The 23,549-nt window shown below is 39.0% G+C and overlaps 1 protein-coding gene across 9 annotated transcripts in view; it reads left to right on the forward strand.

The window, feature by feature from the left end:
* The first annotated feature begins 3,961 nt into the window (after window positions 1-3,961).
* Window positions 3,962-23,549, forward strand: part of LOC129771944 (rho guanine nucleotide exchange factor 18) — a 70,879-nt gene continuing 51,291 nt past the window's right edge. For 3 of the 9 annotated variants that reach the window (XM_055776092.1, XM_055776096.1, XM_055776097.1), the window contains exons 1-2: window positions 3,963-4,150; window positions 4,975-5,054. In XM_055776092.1, the coding sequence (XP_055632067.1) occupies window positions 5,003-5,054 (52 nt within the window). In that variant the 5' untranslated portion in view covers window positions 3,963-4,150; window positions 4,975-5,002. Of the gene's footprint in view, window positions 4,219-4,358; window positions 4,540-4,974; window positions 5,055-23,549 lie in introns of those variants that run through there. The other 6 variants (XM_055776098.1, XM_055776100.1, XM_055776099.1 and 3 more) reach the window with 4 other exon arrangements.

The raw sequence follows: 23,549 nt of genomic DNA on the forward strand, positions 1-23,549 counted from the left end.
GACATCCTAGAATGACGTTGTCCTGACTGCGCCAATTCATCAAACGACACACATAAGAATCCATCGAGGGCACAACCACATAATATTAAAATATTAATTCAAAATAAGTGATGATGTTCCTAATAATTAAAGTAACTGTGGCGCATTGGATCTACACACGTGCTCTTCAATCGGTTTTTTATCAGGATTGAAGACAATAGCGTGACTGTTATTTTTCATTCCGAGCATGGGTGTGATTAGAATAATTTCAATAATTCATTGCGCTCATCCCAAAAGGCTTCCAGCTCGCCGGCAATATTCCTAGTTTTAGTCGAATTGAGGTTACTTGCGTATGTGTAGGGTGAAATTCAATAAAGAGGACGAAGTGCCATATGGGATTGAACAACGTAAATAAATTCGTCCTGTTTAAAAAACGAACGACGAATCAATTATTTGTTATCGTTTATATAAAAATACATATACCGCGATAAAAAAAGGAGATGAGGGTGAAAATTGTTATATATGGTTATAATTTTTTTTTCAAGCCAAATTTATGCAAAAAATACGAAAACAATGTTATTCAGATTTTATTTGCATGGGACCACCCTAATCGGTATCAAATATAAAGTAATAGGTATCCTAGCGGTATCATATATAGTATCGAAATATATATAGTATCATAAATCGGTCGAGCCGTTTCGGAGGAGTTTGATCAGGAAAATTTTATATATGAGATATATATATTTATGTATATATCGCAATTTTTTATGTATGAGTATTTATGTTTGTACAAATAATAATTGTTTGATTGACTTGTGTTGGGAGTGGAATATGAATGTTTAAAATGGCACAGATTGATGTTTGGTGAAAACTGCTGCGATGTGGGTTCGAACTCCGGTCGTCTGGATTATCATCCACCAGCTATCTCGCGCCGCTCTCTGAAATTTAATTCAACAGCAGTTAAAACTTTCGAGTGCATCAGCATTTCACTGACATTTCAATATGATGTAATATGTTCTTTATTAGGATCTAATATGATTTACTGTTTCATGATTTTCTTCAGCATGCAACACGATTTACTACAGTACTTAATCGATTTAAATTATACGCTTATACGACACACAAACTGCATCAGCGTAATATACGCATACGATGCGGATTAAATATATTTTACGACAATGTACATCTTAAATTGATATTTATTATAGCGAATTGCGACTTAATTTGATAATGGTATATAAAATCGAGTTTTTACATTTTATGCGATTTCAAATATACACGATACATACTTTGATTGATATTATTTGCGATTATGATTTATTCGGATTTCTTGTAAGACTTGAACGTGCAAAATGTGTAGTGTCGTGTAGTGTCGCACTAGGTTCGTCCCAAAAGCTGTTAGTTTCGCACTGAGATGTTTCAAGGGTTGGCACTCGGGTTCACCAATCCAACTATACTCAACTGTCAGGTTCCGAGTATTGTTTTGGAAAATCTAAAAATAAAGACTATGAAAATGGAAAACCTGCTGCTTTTGCTTTTGTATTATTGAAAACATAATCCAATTCGGATTCTGATTTTAAAGAGTATATTCGCGTAGACGGCATTAAGCTACGTGTGCTTCCATTGGGAGGCGAAAATAATTATGGATATTCAGTTGGAATAAACATGCTTTAAAAATCAAAAATATAAATGAAAATTTACTTAAACGTATGGAGTATTTATATTATGTGATGAAATAAGAGGTGTTTTTCCGATATCGCAGAAACATATTGAACAAAAGCTGTGTCCAATGATGATTTTAAATTATAATAGTAATTATTTGTGGAACCAACAAGAAATGCATCGACAAATGGATAAGTGAGTGTCAGAGCTATATGTGTTAGGTAATCAAACAATATGAAGTAAAAATTTTCTTTCAAAAAAAATTAAAGATTCCGAATGCTTATAACTCGAAAATTTCTTACTGGATCGGAAAGATGTTTGTACCAATTGATAGGGAATATTTATACGCTTCTATCGCAATTAATGAAATGTTATTTTAGATTAGATAAACAATTGAATAACTGTAAAATGTGAGGCGTTATCTAAACGCCTTAACTTCTCGTTTTGATTGGCCCGATTTACGGTTTCCCTAACACAGCCATAAAAATTAAGCAGCCTTGGGGAAACCGACATTGCAAATACATGAAAGTATGAGGTCTTTTGTTCTCACCGAAATGTGTTCCCTAACACAAACATCAAAACTAAGCAGCGTTGGAGAAATCGGCATTACAAATACATGAAGGTCGGGGGTATTTTTGTTCCGACTGAAATGTGTTTCTCTAACACAGACTTCAAATCTATGGAGCGTGGGGAAATTGGCATTGCAAACACCGAGATGTCATCATACCAAACTCAAAAGGACTGCCATTAACGAAGAACATAATCTATCACAATGCATGAATTGATCTTACATGGCATTATACAATCTTTTTACTCACCAAGCAAATATATTGAATTCGGAAATTGTTTCATTCGATAAAATATTTAATCAATACAAACAAATGATTGCTAAGCTAAGTAAGTCCCACGTCAACCTTGCGGTTATATCATAGATATAACCCACCCATATTTTTTTTTACACTGCACTTGGCCCTTTTGATCTGATAGAGAATAATTTACCTCCCAATCACTAATATCGCCACCAGACGTCGACACTGTACATTTGCCGTCGCAAATATAAACAAATCAGACTATATAACGCACACCAACAAACCACCGCCTTCGTGAAAATGAAAACGTTTTTTTATTACAGAGTTTGGCACTGACTCAGTTTTAAAAACGAATTCACTATAAGTGGTGCTTCGGCATGTCGCATTAAATGTAAATTACTGTATATGCCAATTATCGCAATATCGAAAGCTGCCCTGTTCCTAATATGATTGTAGGAAATCGCTTTCGTATTGCGATAATAGGACTGTTGTTGAAGGAAAAATGCGTCAGTACGATTGTTTATGACAAAGTACAGCTTGAAATCATCCACATTTTATCATGGACAGACATACAGCTGTACCAGCGTTGTACGTGTACAGCGTTGTACAGGTACCTTCGTACCATGGCAGACATACTTTGGTTGTACATTGTACCGTATGTCAAACTGACAATCTGAAATTTTTCCGATTTTCACCGCATATTTCAGTGGAAAAGGTTTTATTTAGCATTCAAACTACAAACACTACAAACAAGTTTAAAATCTGAGTTAATAACTCAAGAGAAAGTCAATAAAAAGAACGTTTACCAAGTGCTTTGATTCGGTTTGTTCATGCTACTCACCACTAACCGTCTATGGCGCTGCGCACAGTACAACTGTAGTCATGTACAACGGTGAAACAGGTCGGTACAGATACAGCGATTGTACCGAGTTGCTTGCATGGTTCTAGCGCTGTACATGGTGACAGACATACAATTATCGAAGTAAAACGCTAGTACAGCTGTATGTCTGTCATAGGTAGTAGACAGCACTTGGTATTTAATTGAGAAGTGAATGTCATTCGAAATGAACCGAGATGACTGCCTTGTGGTTAAAAATTATTATTTTAATTCTATTAACACTTTTTCCATGTGATACCGACTATTACCGTAATAGGTACATGGGAGTAACATTTTGAAACAAGTTTTTTCTACAATTTAGTCAATTAATGATCGAAATATTGGTGAGAATATTTTAATTTTGGTTAGACAGTCGCAATGCGCGCCGGGTCCAGCAAGTGAAGCTATCAAGTGAAATTCGTAAAGTACTATCTTCCCGAGAAAATTGATTGTCTGTTTCTCAAAATAATTTACAAAACTTACGGAAATCGTAATTGAGTATTTAAGCATTTTATTTGCATACCTCTAGTAACAACTTTTCCACTTACACTACAAAACACGATACGAGCACCACACCTTCACACTTCATATCCATTGCGCTCTCGGTGTTACCCGATGGGATGGTTTTCAATGTAGTGTAGTTTTTTCGTCTCCCCATTAAAATATCGCAAAAGCCAGCCAGTGAGTGTGAAGTGGAAATTTTGAAGAATCGGATTTTCGATAAATTATTGCAGAAAAAAGTGACCAAAATTGGTTCAAACTAATCGGAACAGAACATGTAAAGTGTGGCGTATGAAGTGAAGACCTGCATCACGTAATTGCGGTACGAATTGTGTGTTGAAGACGTGCACCGTTTTGCCCAAAATGTCGATTTAGGAAAGAGCTCTACAGGTTCACTTTTTTTTTCTTCTCGCTCCCGTGTGCCGTCTCTGTTTTCCCTCCCCCACTTCACTCTTCCGCGCGCTTCCTTTGCTTCCTTAACAAGTGTCTAGTGAGTTTGCGGAGCGCCCGAAATCGAAGAAAGTACCTGTTGTTGCATTACTCCGAATTTTGTGCACCCCGAAATCAACGCAGAAATCGTGTGTATATTGGCTTATTATTATGCACAGAAAAGAGGAAGGAACCCAAAGTGCGACTCTTGCGACGAATTAGTTGCTTCATTGTTTCGTAGCGACCGTAGCAATTATAATGTTGCCTGTTTTCGGTGTGAATGTAATTTTTCTCCATTAAATATCTTTGGCTCACAATGTTATTTTTTTTCTATCTTTACTCCTTCCAATGTTTTATGTGGTAATCAATGTGTCCGTGTATGTGTGTGTGTGTGTGTGTGTGCGCGTGATAGTGGGTTTGTGTAAACATAATCGATTGATCCCTGCACTCGCAAACCACTATTTATCATCGAAAGCCAGGATTTCATGAGTGGCATGGATTTTCCTATCGCAAATGATGATTACTTAATTGTTTGCTCGATACCTTCTTTCGCTAAAAGAAAAGTGTATTTCCGTTTACCATTCTTGTTGCAGTAGATGTGTAGCAGATAAATTACACCGTTTGTGATCGTAGCCTTCCCTCATCAGAAAACACCAAAACAAAATATTTAGAGCAAGTACTTACTGATTTGTCGCTTGTTTTAATCCCTTTGCACAGACGCAAAAAATACAGTTATTTTGTTATAATGGACAGTAAAGATCAGCTTGCTTCGGAACAGTTGATACTGTTGTCATCAGGTAAAACAATTTTGGTTTATTTTGCTTACTCAAATAACGTAGTTCTCCTAATAGCGCACTAATGGTAGAATGTTTATAAACCACCCAATTTTTTCAATAGATTGTATGAAATATGTGTAGGGATTAAGTGGTACGTTTCGAATCAGTAGATATTTTTTGCTTCCTGTTCTCTACTAACCCAGTGAGTCAATAGTTATCATAATAAGGTTAGATTAATATTTTTTCGTTGTATGACTTAAATGCCCCCATTCTTAGCTATTTATCTTCACGCAGCTGGACACAAAAAAGCTATCTTGTATATAGTTAAATGATAGATTTGTCAAAAATCAAAATCATTATAACTTTTGCGTTAGGATCTATCGTCCGCCACAATAGATCAAATAACTGGTCGTAGTGGAAAATGTACTCAACAGGAAAAAAAAGGATCTATCGTAACGCTAACTCTGGCAATTATAGGTATCTCTATAAAGAAATTATGTTTATATCCCGAAAACATTTTGACTGACAGACTATCAAAGACAAAGGATAATAATCAATCTATATCAGTGGCACCCAACCTTTTCACCTTGAGGAACTCTCTTTGGCTGCAAATAGGTCTCCTATAACCATTCTTCCTACTTTATCTCTTAATCTACGTTACGTAGAGTAAAAGAAGACTCAATGTTACTGTTACGAGACACCGAAGGTATCACGAGTCGAGGAATAATTTTTAATGTCCAAATATACTAATCCTACAGAATCCAATCACATCCAAAGAACAAAATTACAGATGACCTTTTTGTGGTCGTTTGTCTGCTGTCAGCAACAAACAGCAACAAACCATGCTAATCTTATATTTTACTCAACCAAGTATCAGTTTATGCATTACCTAAACGAAGCTTGATGTCTAGTGAACCTGTTCACGAATCAATACGGTGTCCTATGAGTAATAGATAACAAAGTAGTCAACCACACAAGACAACGCACAGTGCGTTGAATGCATAGAAATGTGGGACAAAAATCATGACAGCAGAATTTAGTAATTGTAACACTTTGGTGTGATGGAAAAGATTGTTCATAAGTATTAGAACTACTGTTTGCATAAATGTCTCATGTTATTTGAATAATCACATGAGTGTCCCAAGCGACAAAATCTTTGTTCACCTAAAGTGAAAACTTTTGACCATTTTTGATACTCTTAATTTATTATTTGAGTAACTGGTTTGAATTATGTGGGAGTAGTTGTCTTAGCAGAGCAGAATAATTGTTTGGGTAAGTGTCTTATGTCATCTGAATAATCTCATGTAAAAAATCTTTATTTGTTAAAAGTGAAAAGTGCTGATCTTTTCGGATAAACATTGCTGGCATTAATTACACATTTATAGCATCAACAGCAAAAGTGTCTCACATTCAACGGATAATAAAAATAAAATTATGTATTGATTATACTTCATATGATTTACTCTTGGTGACTATTTTTAAAGAGTTCACACGAAGACGTATTATAAAATATGTTCTTTATTTGAAAACATCACATTAAAATACATTGTTAAGTTAATACATATATATAGTTCACAAAAAATAAAAAAAATATAGGAGGTTGTGTCCAAGATACGACCGCATTGTTGACGTAGAACTACGCTGTTATTTTATATAAGTCGCTTGTTTATACCTTCGGATATTATTCTATGATGCTGTGAAGTTTTAGAAACAACTGCTTAGTAGAATATTCTCTGAAATGGTTTTTTCATCGTAGAATCAGTCGACGATAAGTCGTATGCCGCAATTTATTTCATGTCAATGCATTGGAAATTTACCTCGAACGCTATTCCGGTGGAATTTTTTGCAATCGACATAGACTCGGTTACAGTCGATTATATACATGTTGCACCAGCACCATTATTCCACATCTCATAACTACATAAATATATTTTTGGCACCGCATGAAAACAAAAACAATGACAACACTTGCAAGTATCAAATATCATGATACATGTTATTTAGTATTGGCTCAAAGGAATCGCACCTCTAGGCATCGTTCGTACGATTTTTCTCTCCGCTATATTGATCTACGGGAAGAGACGAATACAACGAAATATAGATGGCCCAAATTGAACCATTCCTTCCTCGGGTTTTGCGCTTACCAACACATTTGGCCTTCCATTTTTTATTTATAGATATAATATATGGAAATGCGTTATTTCGCCTGAAAATCCATTTCCACTTACGAACAAAGATCAGTTTCGATAGCGCAAATATCGAATGGACTAACAACGCTTATTATGATGTAATTTTCGAACATGTGGGAATTCAATTTTCCGAATTTTCCGACCTTCCTTCAGGATTTTCTGAAAATTTTACGATTTTCTCTCCTCTATATTGATCTACGGGAAGAGACGAGTACAACAAAATACAGAAGGCTAAAATCGGACCATCCCTTTTTCGGGTTTTCCGCTTATCAACAAATTTTGCCTTACATTTTCATTTATATAGATTTCTTTCTGAATTTTACATCTCTCAAGTATACGTACTTCTCGAACCGCGAATTTGCTTGAAACTGGAAAGTTCATTCGCTTCTAGTGTCTGCACGATTTTCCCAGGTTCTTAAGTTTAGAAGATCGTGTTAGGACAGACATATTCCAGTCTGTACAAAGGCAAGCGAGGACAAAAGTACTCGCTGTTTGCATTTATTTGGCGAGCCGATTTCCCCAGAAACCTTGGTTTTGAAGTCTGTGATAGGAAAACACATTTCAATCGGAACAAAAATACCCCCGACTTGTATGAATTCGCAATGCCGATTTCCCCACGCTCCATGGATTTGAAGTCTGTGTTAGGGAAACACATTTCAGTCGGAACAAAAATACCCCTGACATGAATTTGAAATGCCGATTTCCTCCAGGTACCTTGGTTTAGAAATCTCTGTTAAGGAACACATTCCGGTGGGAACAAAATCTCCCCCTACTTTCATGTGTTCGCCGATATTCCCAAGGCTGCTTGCTTTTGAAGTCTGTGTTAGGGAACATTTTTCGGTGAGAATAAAAGTCCCCCTACTTTCATATTCCCAAAGCTGCTTGGTTTAGATGGCTGTGTTAGGAAAACCGTGAATCGGCCCAATCAAAACGAGGCAGTTAGGGAGTTTGGAGAACGCCTAATATTTTGCAGTTATTCAATTGTTTATCTAATGAAAAATAACATTTTATTAATTGCGATAGAAGCGTAGAAATATTCCCTATCAATTGATATGAAAGATGCAAACATCTTTCCGATCCAGTAAGAAATGTTCGAGTTATAAGAATTCGGAATCATTCATTTTTTCCTGCATGATCTGTGTTTAGGTTTTCATTTGACCCCCCATGTACTCCGGTTAGACGTAGTCCCACGTCAAAACTCTTTTTGTTAATCTTAACAGCCTCGAAAAGAGTAGCATTGCTTCATGATGATCAAAATGCAATCCTAGTTAAAGGCAGTTTTACGACAGGCACGCGAACCCAAATAACTTATAACATTCCAGTAAGACATTCAAGATGTTCGGTATTCCCCAAATAATTTTTTGGCGCACAACCTTAACGCCTGCTTCGCCATAACGTCAGTTTAATGCATTGATGCATTCTCAAAGGCACCAACAAAGCCCTTATGATGACGATAAACAAACAATGTTAACTGCTTGGAAAAAGACTGAATAATGCCACACAGCTTGTACTCTGATGTAACACCCATCGATGCGAATTCGCTGCTGAGTTTGTCAAGAGCGACCGCCTTCACCACCAGCGGGGGAGCTTGATTTTGGTTGCTGCCTGGGGAACGGTGTTTACATTTTCGACCGACGCGCCGTAGTCGCCTACTTCGCTGTTGTTCGACGCGGTGTCACACTCACGAAGTCTTGGTTGAGTGCGAGCACTTTTCAATTCACCTACATCGCGTGCATCATTAAATGACGCTTGCCTCGAAATTTTATTGCCCTTGGCAATGCGTACGTTTTTTGCAGGGCTCGAGCCTGCCTTCCTCTTCTTCTTTCTCATCACATACTACGCGAAGCGTCCAATTTATAAAGCGGAAAGAAAAACACACGATACGAATAACTCGAAAAACGAACAGAAAAACCAAACGACGATATCCAATTTGGATTACCACTGGTGGGGTCCAACCTTAGATCGAAGCGCAGCGGAGGCAAAGTGAACTGGATTGCTCAACAGTCCGATGCCGAATTAAAGTTTGCCTCAGCGAGATCCACTGTTTACAGTCTATGCAAGTATTCCCCTTCATTCTTCTACTTTTCCTTTGTTCACGGAGACTTTAAATACTACGATTTCCCCTCCATTGTTTGTCGATAAGTTGCTCGTTATTGACAGCTCTGTTCGGGAAAGTACACAAATGGACAGAACAAATGTATGGGAAAATGGAAACGCTAAAAGTTTTCATGAATTTTAACGATTTACAAACCAGTGTATTCTAATGTATAGCATATTAAACAAATCTTACGGAATTTCCGATTCGTTTAGTATGTAAATCGCCAAAATCCATTCGCGGCAAAAATAGTTATTAACGTTAACTTTATTTCATAAAATCGTGACCTGTTTTCTGATTTGGCACCCTTCATGAAAGATGTAGTTCTACGTCAAAAAAAAAGTTTATTTTCCATAATCTTGCATGTACCACTGCTTTTTCAAAGAAAAATAATCCCGACCAGTACGACACCCATGTCCAAATTAAATACGACCGCAAAGGCTTAAAACAACATCTTGGGAAAATCGCTCAAGCCGGTAATCTCCGAGAGTTCAATTGAACAATAATCTCTGCCAGTTTCTAATGTTTACCACAAATACATGAGGATTGTCTTGAAACTGAATCAGATAGATTTGCTTGTTTGACGAATTGAGATACTCAAAAATATAAGCAAGATAAGCGTGACCTTTATTATTGCAGCATTCCGTACTAAAGTTTGCAAGGAAATCTTTTTTGGGCTTCTGAAAACAGTTTCGACCTTTAATTCAAAAACTGTGGGTTATTGATTAAACTAGTGAATGAATCTCAATATAAGTTCATTCATGCATTGTGATAGATAACGTTCTTCGTAGCAAGTAAGTCTAATGATTAAGTCAGACCGTCCGTTATCCTTGTACATATGGCATATTGCTTTAGTCATTCCATTCATTTTTCGTGGACTTCCAAAATATGTGAACCGAAGAATTATCAAAAATTTCCCTCTGAAGTTATTGCATTTTGCTATTGCAATTTTCAGGGTGGCAACTTGATTTATGTTTCGAGATTCCTGGTTTTCCTGATTTTTTTTCGGGAAATTGCTGGTTTTTAATCTACAAGTTTGGGAAACAAGATGAATTCATTGTTTTTTCTCTGTTGAAGGCTGTTATAGAACAAAGAATATAATAAAACAAACAGAATTGTAAGAGTGAGACAGAATTATTGAAAAAAAAGGTTAAATAAAATGAAATTCGCATATGCAGACAGAATGCTTACATTTTTTCCAAATCGTACAACATGACATACAAGAATTATCTTTGAAAAACGTCCATTCGTTAGTTTATTGATATTGCCTTATCAACTTCATCTGCTCGTCAATTAGTGATAACTCTTTCTGAGCATCCGCAAGTACTTGGACCTTTCTGATCTCTAACTCTTTCGCTTCCTGCGCCGCTTTGCGGCTCCGTTCCACTACGATCTCCTTATCTGCATCTTCCTGATTGGAATTCTTGAGAGCTTCGACGTAACGCTCGTGAGAGCTCTTTGGGTATTGCATGGGACTCTTTGTTATTTCAACATTTAAGGAAGGAAGGCAAACTTTCAGTATCGTTCTAAATACGAAGAAATGAACGTCGCTTGTTCTTCCTTGTTTTGCGCTAACACATGTCTTCGTTTTGTATCGAGCTGTGGACGCGTTCTGAGCTACACAATTTTGTTGGGAATCATCAAGCTAGGCTACCGTTGGCTCACCAAGAAAGTAAATGTTTTGGAATTTTGCCTGTGATTTGGTTTCGCATGACAATAGCGAAACTCTCTCCACCAAGGATGACAGCTAAGCTAATTTAGACCGGTAATATTAACAGAAAGGGCTTCTGTTGAGAAGAGCGCTAAACGGAGATAAGTGAGTGTATGTTTAGTTATTTCAAGCCAAGCCAATATATGGATATTTGTGTGCATACGTGCGTGCTACATAATCCGTGCGTAAAAATGGTGCATCTTCGCTACGCTGAAACTCCATTTGCATCTGCTCCAGTGTGCATTGTCCCTGTGACGATGCAACAATCGCGTAATTTTTTATGGTGTAATTTTCGGTGGTGCAAATTATGCAGCTGTAATGATAAATATAAACAAGGAGGGGAGACAGCGGGAGGGAAATATTTACGCTAGGGTATTATCTCTGAATCTCTGCTAAGGCAGATATTCAGCTTTTTTCCAAGCAGTTAACATTGTTTGTTTTCTGGCATCAATGCATTGAACTGATGCTATGGCGAAGCAGGTTTAAGGTTGTGCACCTAAAAATTTAGTCACCAAGAAAATAAATGTCGTTCTGGAATTTTGTATGTGATTTAGTTTCACTTGCCAGTAGCAAAACTTTCTCCACCAAGGATGACAGCTGCGCTTATCTCGAGCATGTATTGTTCTGTAAGCACAAGAATGAATCATCGAACAATTATCGTCAAATGATTCTACAATAAAAAAAATCAGGGCAACCAAACTGGTAGAATGGTCATTTCAAAATTTTCGTAGCATCATATAATAATATCTGCAGTTATAAACAAGCGACTTGAATTAAACCACAGCGTAGTTTTACGACAACAATGCGGTCGTGTCTTGAACACAACCTCCTAGAATTTTTTCTCCACAACACTTTTGATTGCAGCTTTCACAGCTAATCACAATTCAATTCTAACTGCTGGCATGAACGAATCAAGAGAGAGATCGACTATTATGAGGGACTTGAGATTGCCTTTCAAAAGTGCAGGCTTGATCAATTTATCAATTACTGGTCTGATAAGGTTTGTCAGTTCGGAGAAAAGGAAAGATGCCTTAGGCTCTTTCCTCTGGAATCTCGTCAAAAACGGTTGAACTGCAGCAGCTGATGTTAAGAAAAAGCTTAATTTAGCCCCCGGAAATTTATCCCCAACAGCCTCTGCAATCAGTGTTGCCACACTTTCGTCTGTACCAGAGGGGATAACATTTTTTCTAATCCGTACTTTTCCTTCCAAAAATCTGTACCATCGAAAATATTCGTTGTAGAGAAAAATCTATTTTATTAGTTTAAAAAAAAAATACTCAGTTATTTACTACAAATACTACAATAACATTTGAAAGTCATTCGTGTGTGTGATGATGCTTATACGTAGTTTTCCTGAGTCTAGACTGCATGCTATCATTTATTGAAATTTTCGACCTGCCACCACGATGTTTAATCGAATCTTTTGATCTCAAAATACCGTTCATCGTATCGTTGCTGAGCCGATTTCGAAGCGTTTTTTTTTTGTTCTGATTGTAAGAAAATTGTAAGGGGTTGTATCTAGGACACGACTGCATATTTTCGACGTAGAACTACGCAATTATATTATGCAGTCTACTTGTTTACCATTTCTAATATTATTTTAGAATGCATCGAAATTTTTGTAATAGATTATGTTCTTCGTTACAAATAAATTTGATGAACGTCCTTTTACATTTGATATGATGCCTAGGATTACCAAAATTTGTGAACGGAATTGTCAAATGATCATGGTGTTTTACATTTCCCTTTGAAATTATTGCACATCTGATGTTTACGTAGCTCTTGAACCTCGAAAGTACGTTTTAGGGAAACATTCCGATCTGCACAACGACAAGCGAGTACAAAAGTACTCAACATCAAAAAATATCAAGTCTGGGATATTAGGCTGTCAAAAAAGTCCTGCGGTATTTCCGCGAGGTGTCATTGTAAGCGCGTAGTTCTAGTTGTATTCATTAAATCGCATCATACTATAGCTTGTTGGAAAGGTATTTTTGCGCGCTATAATATAGTCCTTGACAGTGTTTTGTTTGGTTAAGTCGTTCGTGAGTTATAGTGTCGCAAATATGGAGCAAAATAAAGAGAAAATCCGACATATTTTACAGTACTACTATGACAAAGGCAAAAATGCATCTCAAGCTGCCAATAAAATTTGTACAGTTTATGGACCCGATACAGTTTCAATTTCCACCGCACAATGATGGTTTCAACGTTTTCGTTCTGGTGTAGAGGTCGTCGAAGATGCGCCACGCTCCGGAAGGCCTGTCGTCGAAAATTGCGACAAAATCGCTGAATTAGCCGAGAAAGGCCGGCATAGTAGCAGCCGTAGCATCGGCCAAGAGCTGGGGATAAGTCATCAAACCGTTATTAACCATTTGAAGAAGCTTGGATTCACAAAGAAGCTCGATGTATGGGTGCCACACACGTTGACGCAAAAAAACATCTTTGACCGTATCGACGCATGTGAATCGCTGCTGAATCGCAACAAAATCGACCCGTTTCTGAAGCGGATGGTGACTGGCGATGAAAAGTGGGTCATCTACGACAACGTGAAGCGCAAACGGTCGTGATCGAAGCCCGCTGAAGCGGCTCAGACGGTGGCCAAGCCCTCATTAACGGCCAGGAAGGTTCTGCTGTGTGTTTGGTGGGATTGTCAAGGAATAATCTATTATGAGCTGCTTCCCTATGGCCAAACGCTCAATTCGGACCTGTACTGCCAACAACTGGACCGCTTGAAGGTAGCACTCATGAAGAAGAGGCCACCTTTGATAAACAGAGGCCGCATTGTCTTCCATCAGGACAACGCTAGGCCACACACTTCTTCGGTGACGCGCCAGAAGCTCCGGGAGCTCGCATGGGAGGTTCTTTTGCATCCGCCGTATAGTCCGGACCTTGCACCAAGTGACTACCACCTGTTTTTGTCGAACGAACGAATGGCGAACGAGCTAGGTAGTCAGAAGTTAGCCACAAAAGAGGCCTGTAAAAATTGGCTATCCGAGTTTTTTTGCCAATAAGGAAGTGAGCTTCTATAACAGGGGTATTATGAAGTTGGCATCTCGTTGGGAACAAGTCATCGAACAAAACGGCGCATATTTGACTTTAAACAGATGATTGTAACTAATTTTATGAAAAAATGAAAATTCAAAAAAAAATACCGCAGGACTTTTTTGACAGCCTAATATATTTGCAAAGCGAATTTCCGCAGGTACATCGATTTTGAAGTTTGTGTTGGGGGAACCGTAAATCGGTCCAATGAAAACTTGGCAGTTATGGCGTTTAGATAACGCTTGACATTTTACAGTTATTCAATTGCTCATCTTATGAAAAATAACATTTTATAAATTGTGATACACGCGGAGAAATATTTCCTATCAATTGTTTGCATCAATTCTTTCCGATCTATTAAGAAATGTTCGAGTTATAAGCATTCGAAATACGGGTAGGGTTAGCACACAGAACAAGTATATGAGAAACGGCAGAACAAATATATAGGAAATAAAGGAAATTCTTCCAGTTTTCATGAATTTAAACCATTTAGAGATTAGCGAATTGTTATGTATAGCATATCAAACAAAACTTAGAGAATTTCCGATTCGATTGGTATGCAAATCATGAGAATTCGTTCACAGTGAAAATAGTTATCAAAGTTAACTTTATTTCTTAAAAACGTGACCTGTTTTCTGATTTGGCACCCTTTCTGAAAAACGTCAAAAGTCCTCGATCATGGAAAGTCATGCATCACGTATGTCACTTTCAATCCTCGCGGAAAGCAGTATGATGGTTATTTGCAAAATATTGATAAAGGAACTGTGCCTTTCGATACCGTTCATATTGATCATGTGGGCCCGCTAGAGACGACGAAGAATAAGAACGTTCATATTTTTGCTGTGATTGACGAATTCAGTAAGTTTATCAAACTATACGCGACGCGGTCAACAAAGACATGGGAAGTCTTGAAATCGTTACGATCGTACATCTCGTATTATTCGAAACCGAGAAGAATTATCTTCGTTCGTTCGTTTTGTACAGCTCGCGGAACAGAACCTGTACTGATTGCGACTGGTTGTCCAAAAACGAATGGACAAATAGAGCGTTACAGCAGGACACTAATTACTTTGCTATCAAAATTAGTAGAAGAATGGAATATGTCATGGGACAATGTTCTTTTCGGAACCGAATATTTTTTAAATAATAGTTACAATTGTTCTATAAATAACTGCTCCGCAGTATTATTGTTCGGTGTGAAACAGAGAATTCACGTTGAAACAGAGTTAGAGCGTTTCTCAAAGAATCTCAATCAAGATGCCGATCGTGATATGGAGAAAATTAGAAGTGATGCTGCCAAAAGAAATAAATAGATACAGGAATATAATAAGAAGAAATAAAGTCTTGTCCAGTTAGAATCCGTACGGAAGAAATCATTTATATCTCGGAGATAGAATGACATACAAAAAAGAGTGATCAACCAAAAGAAAGATATATTCTTGCACTTTTACAAAAAAATGTCCTTAAAATTATTTTTCTTCATTTCTGATGAAACTTCTCACTTTTCTGGTGATTCCTCCCATCAAACGTTGCACAGCGGCAGTGTCGACCTCTGTGGCCAGTTTTTTCCAGAATCTGGTCATCCTTGCAGCGTCCCGAGCCATTTTTCCGGTCTTTTTTAGCTTCCGCTTCATAATCGCCCAATATTTTTCAATTGGGCGGAATTGGGGGCAGTTTGGTGGGTTGAACTCCTTCTCGATAAAATCCACCCCGTTGTCGCGGTACCACTGGAGAACCTCCCGGCTATAGTGGCAACTCGCTAAGTCAGGCCAAAACTTAACGGGACCATTGTGTGCCTTTATGAAAGGCAACACACGCTCCTTCAGGCACTCTTCCTTGTACAATTTCGAATCCATGGTCTTTGTAGTGATGAAAACCGGCGTCTTCGCACCACAGGTGCATATACCCTGCCAGATCATCATCTTCTTGGCAAATTTGTCCATGAACATGAACTTGAATTTGGCGGGGACATCGCCTCGTGCCGTGGAAAGATAAAATTTTTGTCCCGGAAGTTGGCCGAAGTCCATTTTTACATAAGTTTCGTCATCCTGGAGCAGGCATCCATGGTACTTCGTTAGTACCTGATAATACAACTTACGAGCGCGAGTTTTCGTCACTAGACTCTGCTTCATCGTCCTATTTGGTTGCTTGATTGCTTTGTAGGAATGAAGTCCAGCTCGGTGAATGATTCGTCGAACGGTACTACGAGCGGCACCGTATTTCTGAGCGATATCATGTTCGGACAGTCCAGGGTTTGCTCTGACGGTTCTCAACACCTTCCAATTCAGCTGACGATCGTAGGTTCCGCTTCGACGCTTCTTTTGAACCGCCCGGTCCACGCTGTTCCGCTCGCGGAATCGTCTGAGCACATCACATACGGTAGTTTTAGCGATATCCAACTGTTTCGCGATCTTCGCACCCGACCACGTTGGATTGTCAACGTGGGTGTGCAAGATTAATTTTCTTCTTCTGTCTTCCATGTGGAATAACTCCGGACTTACGGCACGAAAAAATTTGAAACTTTTACCACCAGAAGAGGAAACATTTGTAAACAAACCGCTGTAAAAACTTTCTTGCAGCGGCCACTGACTGTGCCGCTGTAAAATGTGCAACGCGTACGGATTCTAACTGGACAAGACTTTACGACACTAAATGTAAACGAAATACAGTTTAGAAACGAGGTGATCTAGTTGTTATTAGAACAGTTAAAGTTGCTGGTGAGAATAGTAGGCTTAAAGCTAAATACAGAGGACTGTATCAGATCAAAAAGGTTCTAGATAACAACCGCTACATCGTTACTGACATGGAAGGTTACAAGGTGACAAGCACTCACTTTGACGGAACTTTTGATCCACCCAAATATTCGACTATACAAAAAAAATTATAGGAGGTTGTGTCCAAGATACGACCGCATTGTTGACGTAGAACTACGCTGTTATTCTATATAAGTCGCTTATTCATACCTTCGGATATTATTCTATAATGTTGTGAAATTTCAGAAACAACTGCTTAGTAGAATAATCTCTGAAATGGTTTTTTCATTGTAGAATTTGTTGACGATAATTGATTGATGATTCATTCTTGCCCTCGCAAAACAATACACTAGCTGATCGTAAGTCGCAATTTATTTCATGTCAATGCAATGAAAATTTACCTCGAATACAGAGCATACATTGGTGGCTTGAAACTACTAGGAATATAAAACAGCTCTCATCATTTTGCGCTATTCTCAAAAGAAACGCTTCTGTTAATATTACTGGCCTCGAAAAAAGTTGTATTTCTTTCTCATGCTCGAGAGCGAGCGCAGCTATCACCCTTAGTGGAGGAAGTTTTGCTACTGGCAAGCGAAACCACATACAATATTCCAGAACGACATTTACTTTCTCGGTGACTAAACAAGCGAAATAAACTCTTTTTGTTAATAACAACCTCGAAAACAGTAGCAATGCTTCATAGCGCTAATGCAATCCTAGCTGAAGGCACTTTTGCAACTGGCACCGGAACCCAAATAACTTATAACATTCCAGTAAGACATTCAAGATGCTTGGTATTCCCCAAATATTTTTTTGACGCACAACCTTATGATGACGGAAAACAAACAATGTTAATTGCTTGGAAAAATACTGAATTATGCCACACAGCTTGTACTCTGCTGTAACACCAATCGATGCGAATTCGCTGATGAGTTTGTCAAGAGCGACCGCGTTCACCACCAGGGGAGGAACTTGATTTTAGTTGCTGCCTGGATAACGGCGTTTACATTTTCGACCCATGCGTCGAAATCGCCTACTTCGCTGTTGTGCGATGCGGTGTCACACTCGCGAAGGCTCGGTTCAGTGCGAGCGCTTTTCACTGCACCAATATCGCGTCCAATTTATGACGCGGAAAGAAAAACACACGATACGAATAACGCGTAAAACGAACAGAAAATCCAAACGACGATATCAAAGTTGGATTACCACTGGTGGGGTCCAATCTAAGATCGAAGCGCAGCGAAAGCAAAGTGAACTGGATTGCTCAACAGTCCGATGCCGAATGAGAGTTTGCCTCAGCGAGATCCACTGTTTATACTCTAAGCAAGTATTCCCCTTCATTCTTCTACTTTTTCTTTGTTCATGGGAACTTTGAATCCTACGATCTCGCGAAGGCTCGGTTCAGTGCGAGCGCTTTTCACTGCACCAACATCGCGTCTATCATTGCATGACACTTGCCTCGAAATTTTGTTGCCCCTGGCAATGCGTTCATTTTTTGCAGGGATCGAGCCTACCTTCCTCTTCTTCTTGCTCATCATACACTACGCGAAGCGTCCAATTTATGACGCGGAAAGAAAAACACACGATACGAATAACGCGAAAAACGAACAGAAGAACCAAACGACGATATCCAAGTTGGATTACCACTGGTGGGGTCCAATCTTAGATCGAAGCGCAGCGAAAGCAAAGTGAACTGGTTGGCTCAACAGTCCGATGCCGAATGAGAGTTTGCCTCAGCGAGATCCACTGTTTATACTCTAGGCAAGTATTCCCCTCCATTCTTCTACTTTTCCTTTGTTCACTGAGACTTTAAATCCTAACGATTTCCCCTTCGTTGGTCGTCGATAAGTTGCTCGTTATTGACAGTTCTGTTCGGGAAAGCACACAAATGGACAGAACAAATGTATGGAAAAATGGAAACGCTTAAAGTTTTCATGAATTTTAACCATTTACAAACCAGGGGATTCCTTCCTCGCTAGAGGTGTGCAAATCAGCTCATCATGATGAACAGCTCTGATCATATCAGCTCATCTAAATGAGCTGTTCTTTATGAACAGCTCTTCAGCTCAGTTGTCAGTGCCGACTTTCAATTTGGGTCCCAAACTCGATAGCCACGAAGCCAGTTTGAAAATGTTAAAATTCAAATGAAATTTTTCACACCATATTATTAATTACTTGAAACACGTATTCCAGACTATTATTTACAACAGACTCGGCGAGTACAACATTTCCGACATTTTTACTGAGGCTTTACATTACAATAGAAAGTTTTCTTCAAAAAAAAAAAAATCTTATGAGATTTTTGCACCGCCTGCAAACAAAGTGTTTTTCATTGAAATAGAATACTCATTTGATACACAGAAGTTAATTTTCATTAATAATTTGAATTTTAAAAACGTGTTCATTCTGCCTGAGAGCCAATTATTATTTTTGGCGCCCCCTAAACTGGTAAACAAAGCTCAATGCCGTCAACGCGAATATAACAGTTGAAAAGACGAGGGACAAATGAAACTAACCTGATGTCTTAACACGAAGAGCGAGAGACGGTCAGTTCATTTGAATCTTACAGCTCACACACTCTCTTCAATTCTACAGCTCTTTTCTCTCCTTCATCATCATCAAAGTGAGCTGAAGAGCTGTTTGATTTTTTTTGCGAGCTGTTCCGCGTCAACTCACTTCAAAGAGTCGATTCTTCGGAACAGCTCATGAGCGGATGGCACATCTCTATTCCTCGCTAACAACTTGAAGGAGCTGGATGTGCTATTCATCACTCCTCAAGCATTGTTCTCGAAGTTTTTTTTTTCTCTTCTCCCCAACGAGTTGGTTTTTTTTTCTCGTGTGTTCTGTGGTGAATTAGTGCCCAAAGTGCCCAAAGCAGCCGGAACCGAGGAAGCAGTGCCTCTGCTGATCGGCGTCTGTAGTGGATAACCATAACGGCATCGTCAAAACGTGGTTGACGCTCAGTTGAGTACAACAATAACGTTATTCTTCTGCTATTGTGTTGTCTCCGTAGCGCGTGGCTTTTGTGTCTCCCTTAATAGGGTAACAGAGCGCATATCGGAACAACAAATTTATGTAATTATTTTTATTTTATTTAAGTTTTTTTTAATTTTTTTTTTAAAACTGAGATAAATAAAAAAATTGTAAAGGTAATAATCGTTCGTTCTAAGAATGGAGGAGGGTGGGGGTCTAGACATGGACATTTCAGACTTCCCCTCGCTTGCTCAAGCAGGGTGTAGTAAGTCCCTTAAACGGACTCCTATGCCCGAAGATTCTTCTTCTGGGGACGGACGAGTCTATTCACACTACCAAGCCCCCCTCCAAAAAAAAGATTGCAAACCTTTCCCCTGATTCCTCTAATACTTCCACCCAATCATCGACATCACTTCCCCCCTATGATATTACTGTCCCCACTCAAACCTTGTCCTCGAATTCCTCTCCTATTGTATCCGCTCCCCGTGTCAGGGTTTATCCGGACGATGCACCTGGCGCTGGTCCTTGGGTTGTTTTTTTCCGGCCCAAACCTAATGGTAAAGCCTTAAGGGTCGTACAGATTATGACAGATCTAAAAAGATACACCTCTGTTTCCGAAATTTGCAAAGTAAGACCGAACAAACTGCGAGTTGTCGTGTCTAACCGAAAGGACTCGAACGATATTGTTGCTGATAAGCATTTCATCCTCGAATATCGAGTTTTTATTCCCTCCCATAACGTAGAAATTGGGGGCGTTATATCTGAAACGGGTCTGACGTGCAAAACTATAGAAAGTATGGGAGTTGGCAGGTTCAAGAGGCTTCCTTCGATGGAAGTCAAAATCTTGGAATGTCGCCAACTTGGAAAAGTTACCCAGGAAGGAGAAGAAAAGAAATTTACGCCGTACGACTCGTTTCGAGTCACTTTTGCTGGTGTCGCCCTCCCTGACTACGTTATGGTGGACAAATTGAGGCTGCCGGTGCGACTCTTCGTGCCAAAGCCCATGACTTGCAACAAATGCAAGTCAGTTGGTCATACAGCAGCTTATTGTGCCAACAAGGAGCGCTGTGCCACTTGCGGAGAGCAACATGAGGGGAAATCCTGCAGTGCGACTGAGCATAAGTGTCCATATTGCGGGGGATCCCCACACGTGCTCTCATCTTGTGAAACTTACAAGAGTCGCTGGGATAAACAAAAGCGCTCTTTGAAGGAACGCTCGAAACGCACTTTCGCGGATATTTTAAAGGGCGCTTCTCCACTGGCTCAACAACAACCATTACCAACAAACAATGTCTTTGCTTCACTGCCAGTTGACGAATTGGAAGCGGATTCAGCTAACGAGGGCACACCGTTTATTTTCAAAGGGAATTCCCGGCGCAAAAATATGTCCACTCCCAAAGTTCAACGACAAGTCCCATCGGTGGTACCCCATGTTAGCTTGCCTAAAATATCGAGTGCAGCGGACAAACAAAATCAGGTTCCTCCTGGCTTCCGTGGGAATAGTTCACCTTCAAACGACCCAGCACTCGAGGGGACATAAAAAACCCCAACTGTCCCTTTTTCTGCGTCCAGCTCAACTTCCCAATCGGGATTTATAAAGTTGACTGACCTTGTAGATCAAATCTTCACGTGTTTTAATGTTTCCGATTCCATCAGAACCATTGTCATCTCAATGCTTCCAGTACTGAAGGCAATTTTGCAACAATTGATGCAAACATGGCCCCTCCTTGCAATGATCATCTCTCTTGATGTCTAATTCAAATAGAGAGGTCGGAGATATCTTTGTTTTACAGTGGAATTGTCGTAGTCTTATCCCTAAATTGGATACATTCAAATTTTTAATTCATAACTTCAATTGCGATGATTTTGCTCTGTCCGAAACTTGGCTTTCTTCGCGAGATGATCTCTTTTTCCACGATTTTAATATTATACGCTTGGACCGTGATGACAGATACGGAGGGGTGCTATTGGGGATCAATAAGTACCACTCATTTTGACGTGGGACTACGTCTAACCGGAATATATGGAGGGTAAAATGAAAACCTAAACACAGAACATGCAGAAAAAAATGAAAGATTTCGATTGCTTATAGCTCGAACATTTCGTACTGGATAGGAGAGATGTTTGCATCAATTGATAGGGAATATTTCTACGCATCTATCGCATTTAACAAAATGTTGTTTTTCATTAGATAAACAATTGAATAACTGTAAAATATATGGCGTTATCTAAACGCCCTAACTGCATCGTTTTGATTGGCCCGATTTACGGTTTCCCTAACACAGCCATCAAAACCAAGCAGCCTTGGGGAAATCGGCATTGCAAATACATGAAAGTAGGGGGACTTTTGTTCTCATCGAAAAATGTTCCCTAACACAGACTTTAAAACCAAGCAGCGAAATCGGCATTGCAAGCACACGAAAGAGCCTAGAGGCGAGTGAACTGAAAAGTTTAAACCCTCTTAAAGCCAAAAAGAAGAAAAAGAACACACGAAAGTAGGGGGAGCTTTTGTACCCACCGAAATGTGTTCCCTAATAGAGATTTCTAAACCAAGGTGCCTGGAGAAATCGGTATTTCAAATTCATGCAAGTCGGGGGTATTTTTGTTCCGACTGGAATGTGTTTCCCTAACACAGACTTCAAATCCATGAAGCGTGGGGAAATCGGCATTGCGAATTCATACAAATCGGGGGTATTTTTGTTCCGATTGAAATGTGTTTCCCTAACACAGACTTCAAAACCGTGGTTTCTGGGGAAATCGGCTCTGCAAATAAATGCAAACTGCGAGTACTTTTGTCCTCGTTTGCCTTTGTGCAGAGTGGAATATGTCTGTCCTAACATGATCTTCTAAACTCGTGCAGCCACTAGAAGCGAATGAACTTCCCAGTTTCAAGCAAATTCGAGATTCGAGAAGTATGTACACTTTTGGGATGTAAACTTCAGAGGGAAATGTAAAATAAAATAATCGTTTGATAATTTTTTTTTTGTCTTTATTGGAAAGATTTTCAGCCTTAGGCTGGTTCATCAAACGTTTGATAATTCTTCCGTACATATATTTTGTTCTAGTCATCATACCAAACGTAAAAGGTCCGTCATTAAATTTACTTGTAACGAAGAACAATCAATCACAATAAATTAATTGACTTTACACGGCATTTGTTCATTTTTTTCACTCACAGAGTAAATATATTGAACTCAATTGAATTTGGAAACTGTTTCATTCAATCAAGAATTTAATCAATACAAACGAATGATTGTTCAGCTAAGGTAGTTCCACGTGAACCTTGCGGTTATATCATAGATATAACCCACTAATTTTTTTTGAATTGACCTTCCACCTATTGGAGGGATCGAAGCTGTTGCTTGTCATGCAAACATCAGAGGCAAAGACCTCTGTATTGTCAGCTTGTATTGGCCTCCGAGAGCTACAGTAAGCCGCAAGCAACTTATTGACATGTGCTCACTCCTTCCTGAGCCACGATTGATCTTGGGAGACTTCAACTCTCATGGAACTGCCTGGGGGGAACCGTACGATGACAATCGTTCATTGTTGATATATGACCTTTGTAACAGCTTCAATATGACCGTTTTGAACACTGGGGAAACAACACGTGTTCCTAAACCTCCTGCTAACCGAGTGCTCTTGACCTCTCGCTTTGCTCGAATTCACTATCGTTAGATTGCAAGTGGAATGTAATCCAGGATCCCAACGGTGGTGATCACTTGCCAATCAAAATTTCCATCACCATTGGGT

Source organism: Toxorhynchites rutilus, chromosome 2, assembly GCF_029784135.1.
Source record: "Toxorhynchites rutilus septentrionalis strain SRP chromosome 2, ASM2978413v1, whole genome shotgun sequence".
NCBI lineage: Eukaryota > Metazoa > Arthropoda > Insecta > Diptera > Culicidae > Toxorhynchites > Toxorhynchites rutilus.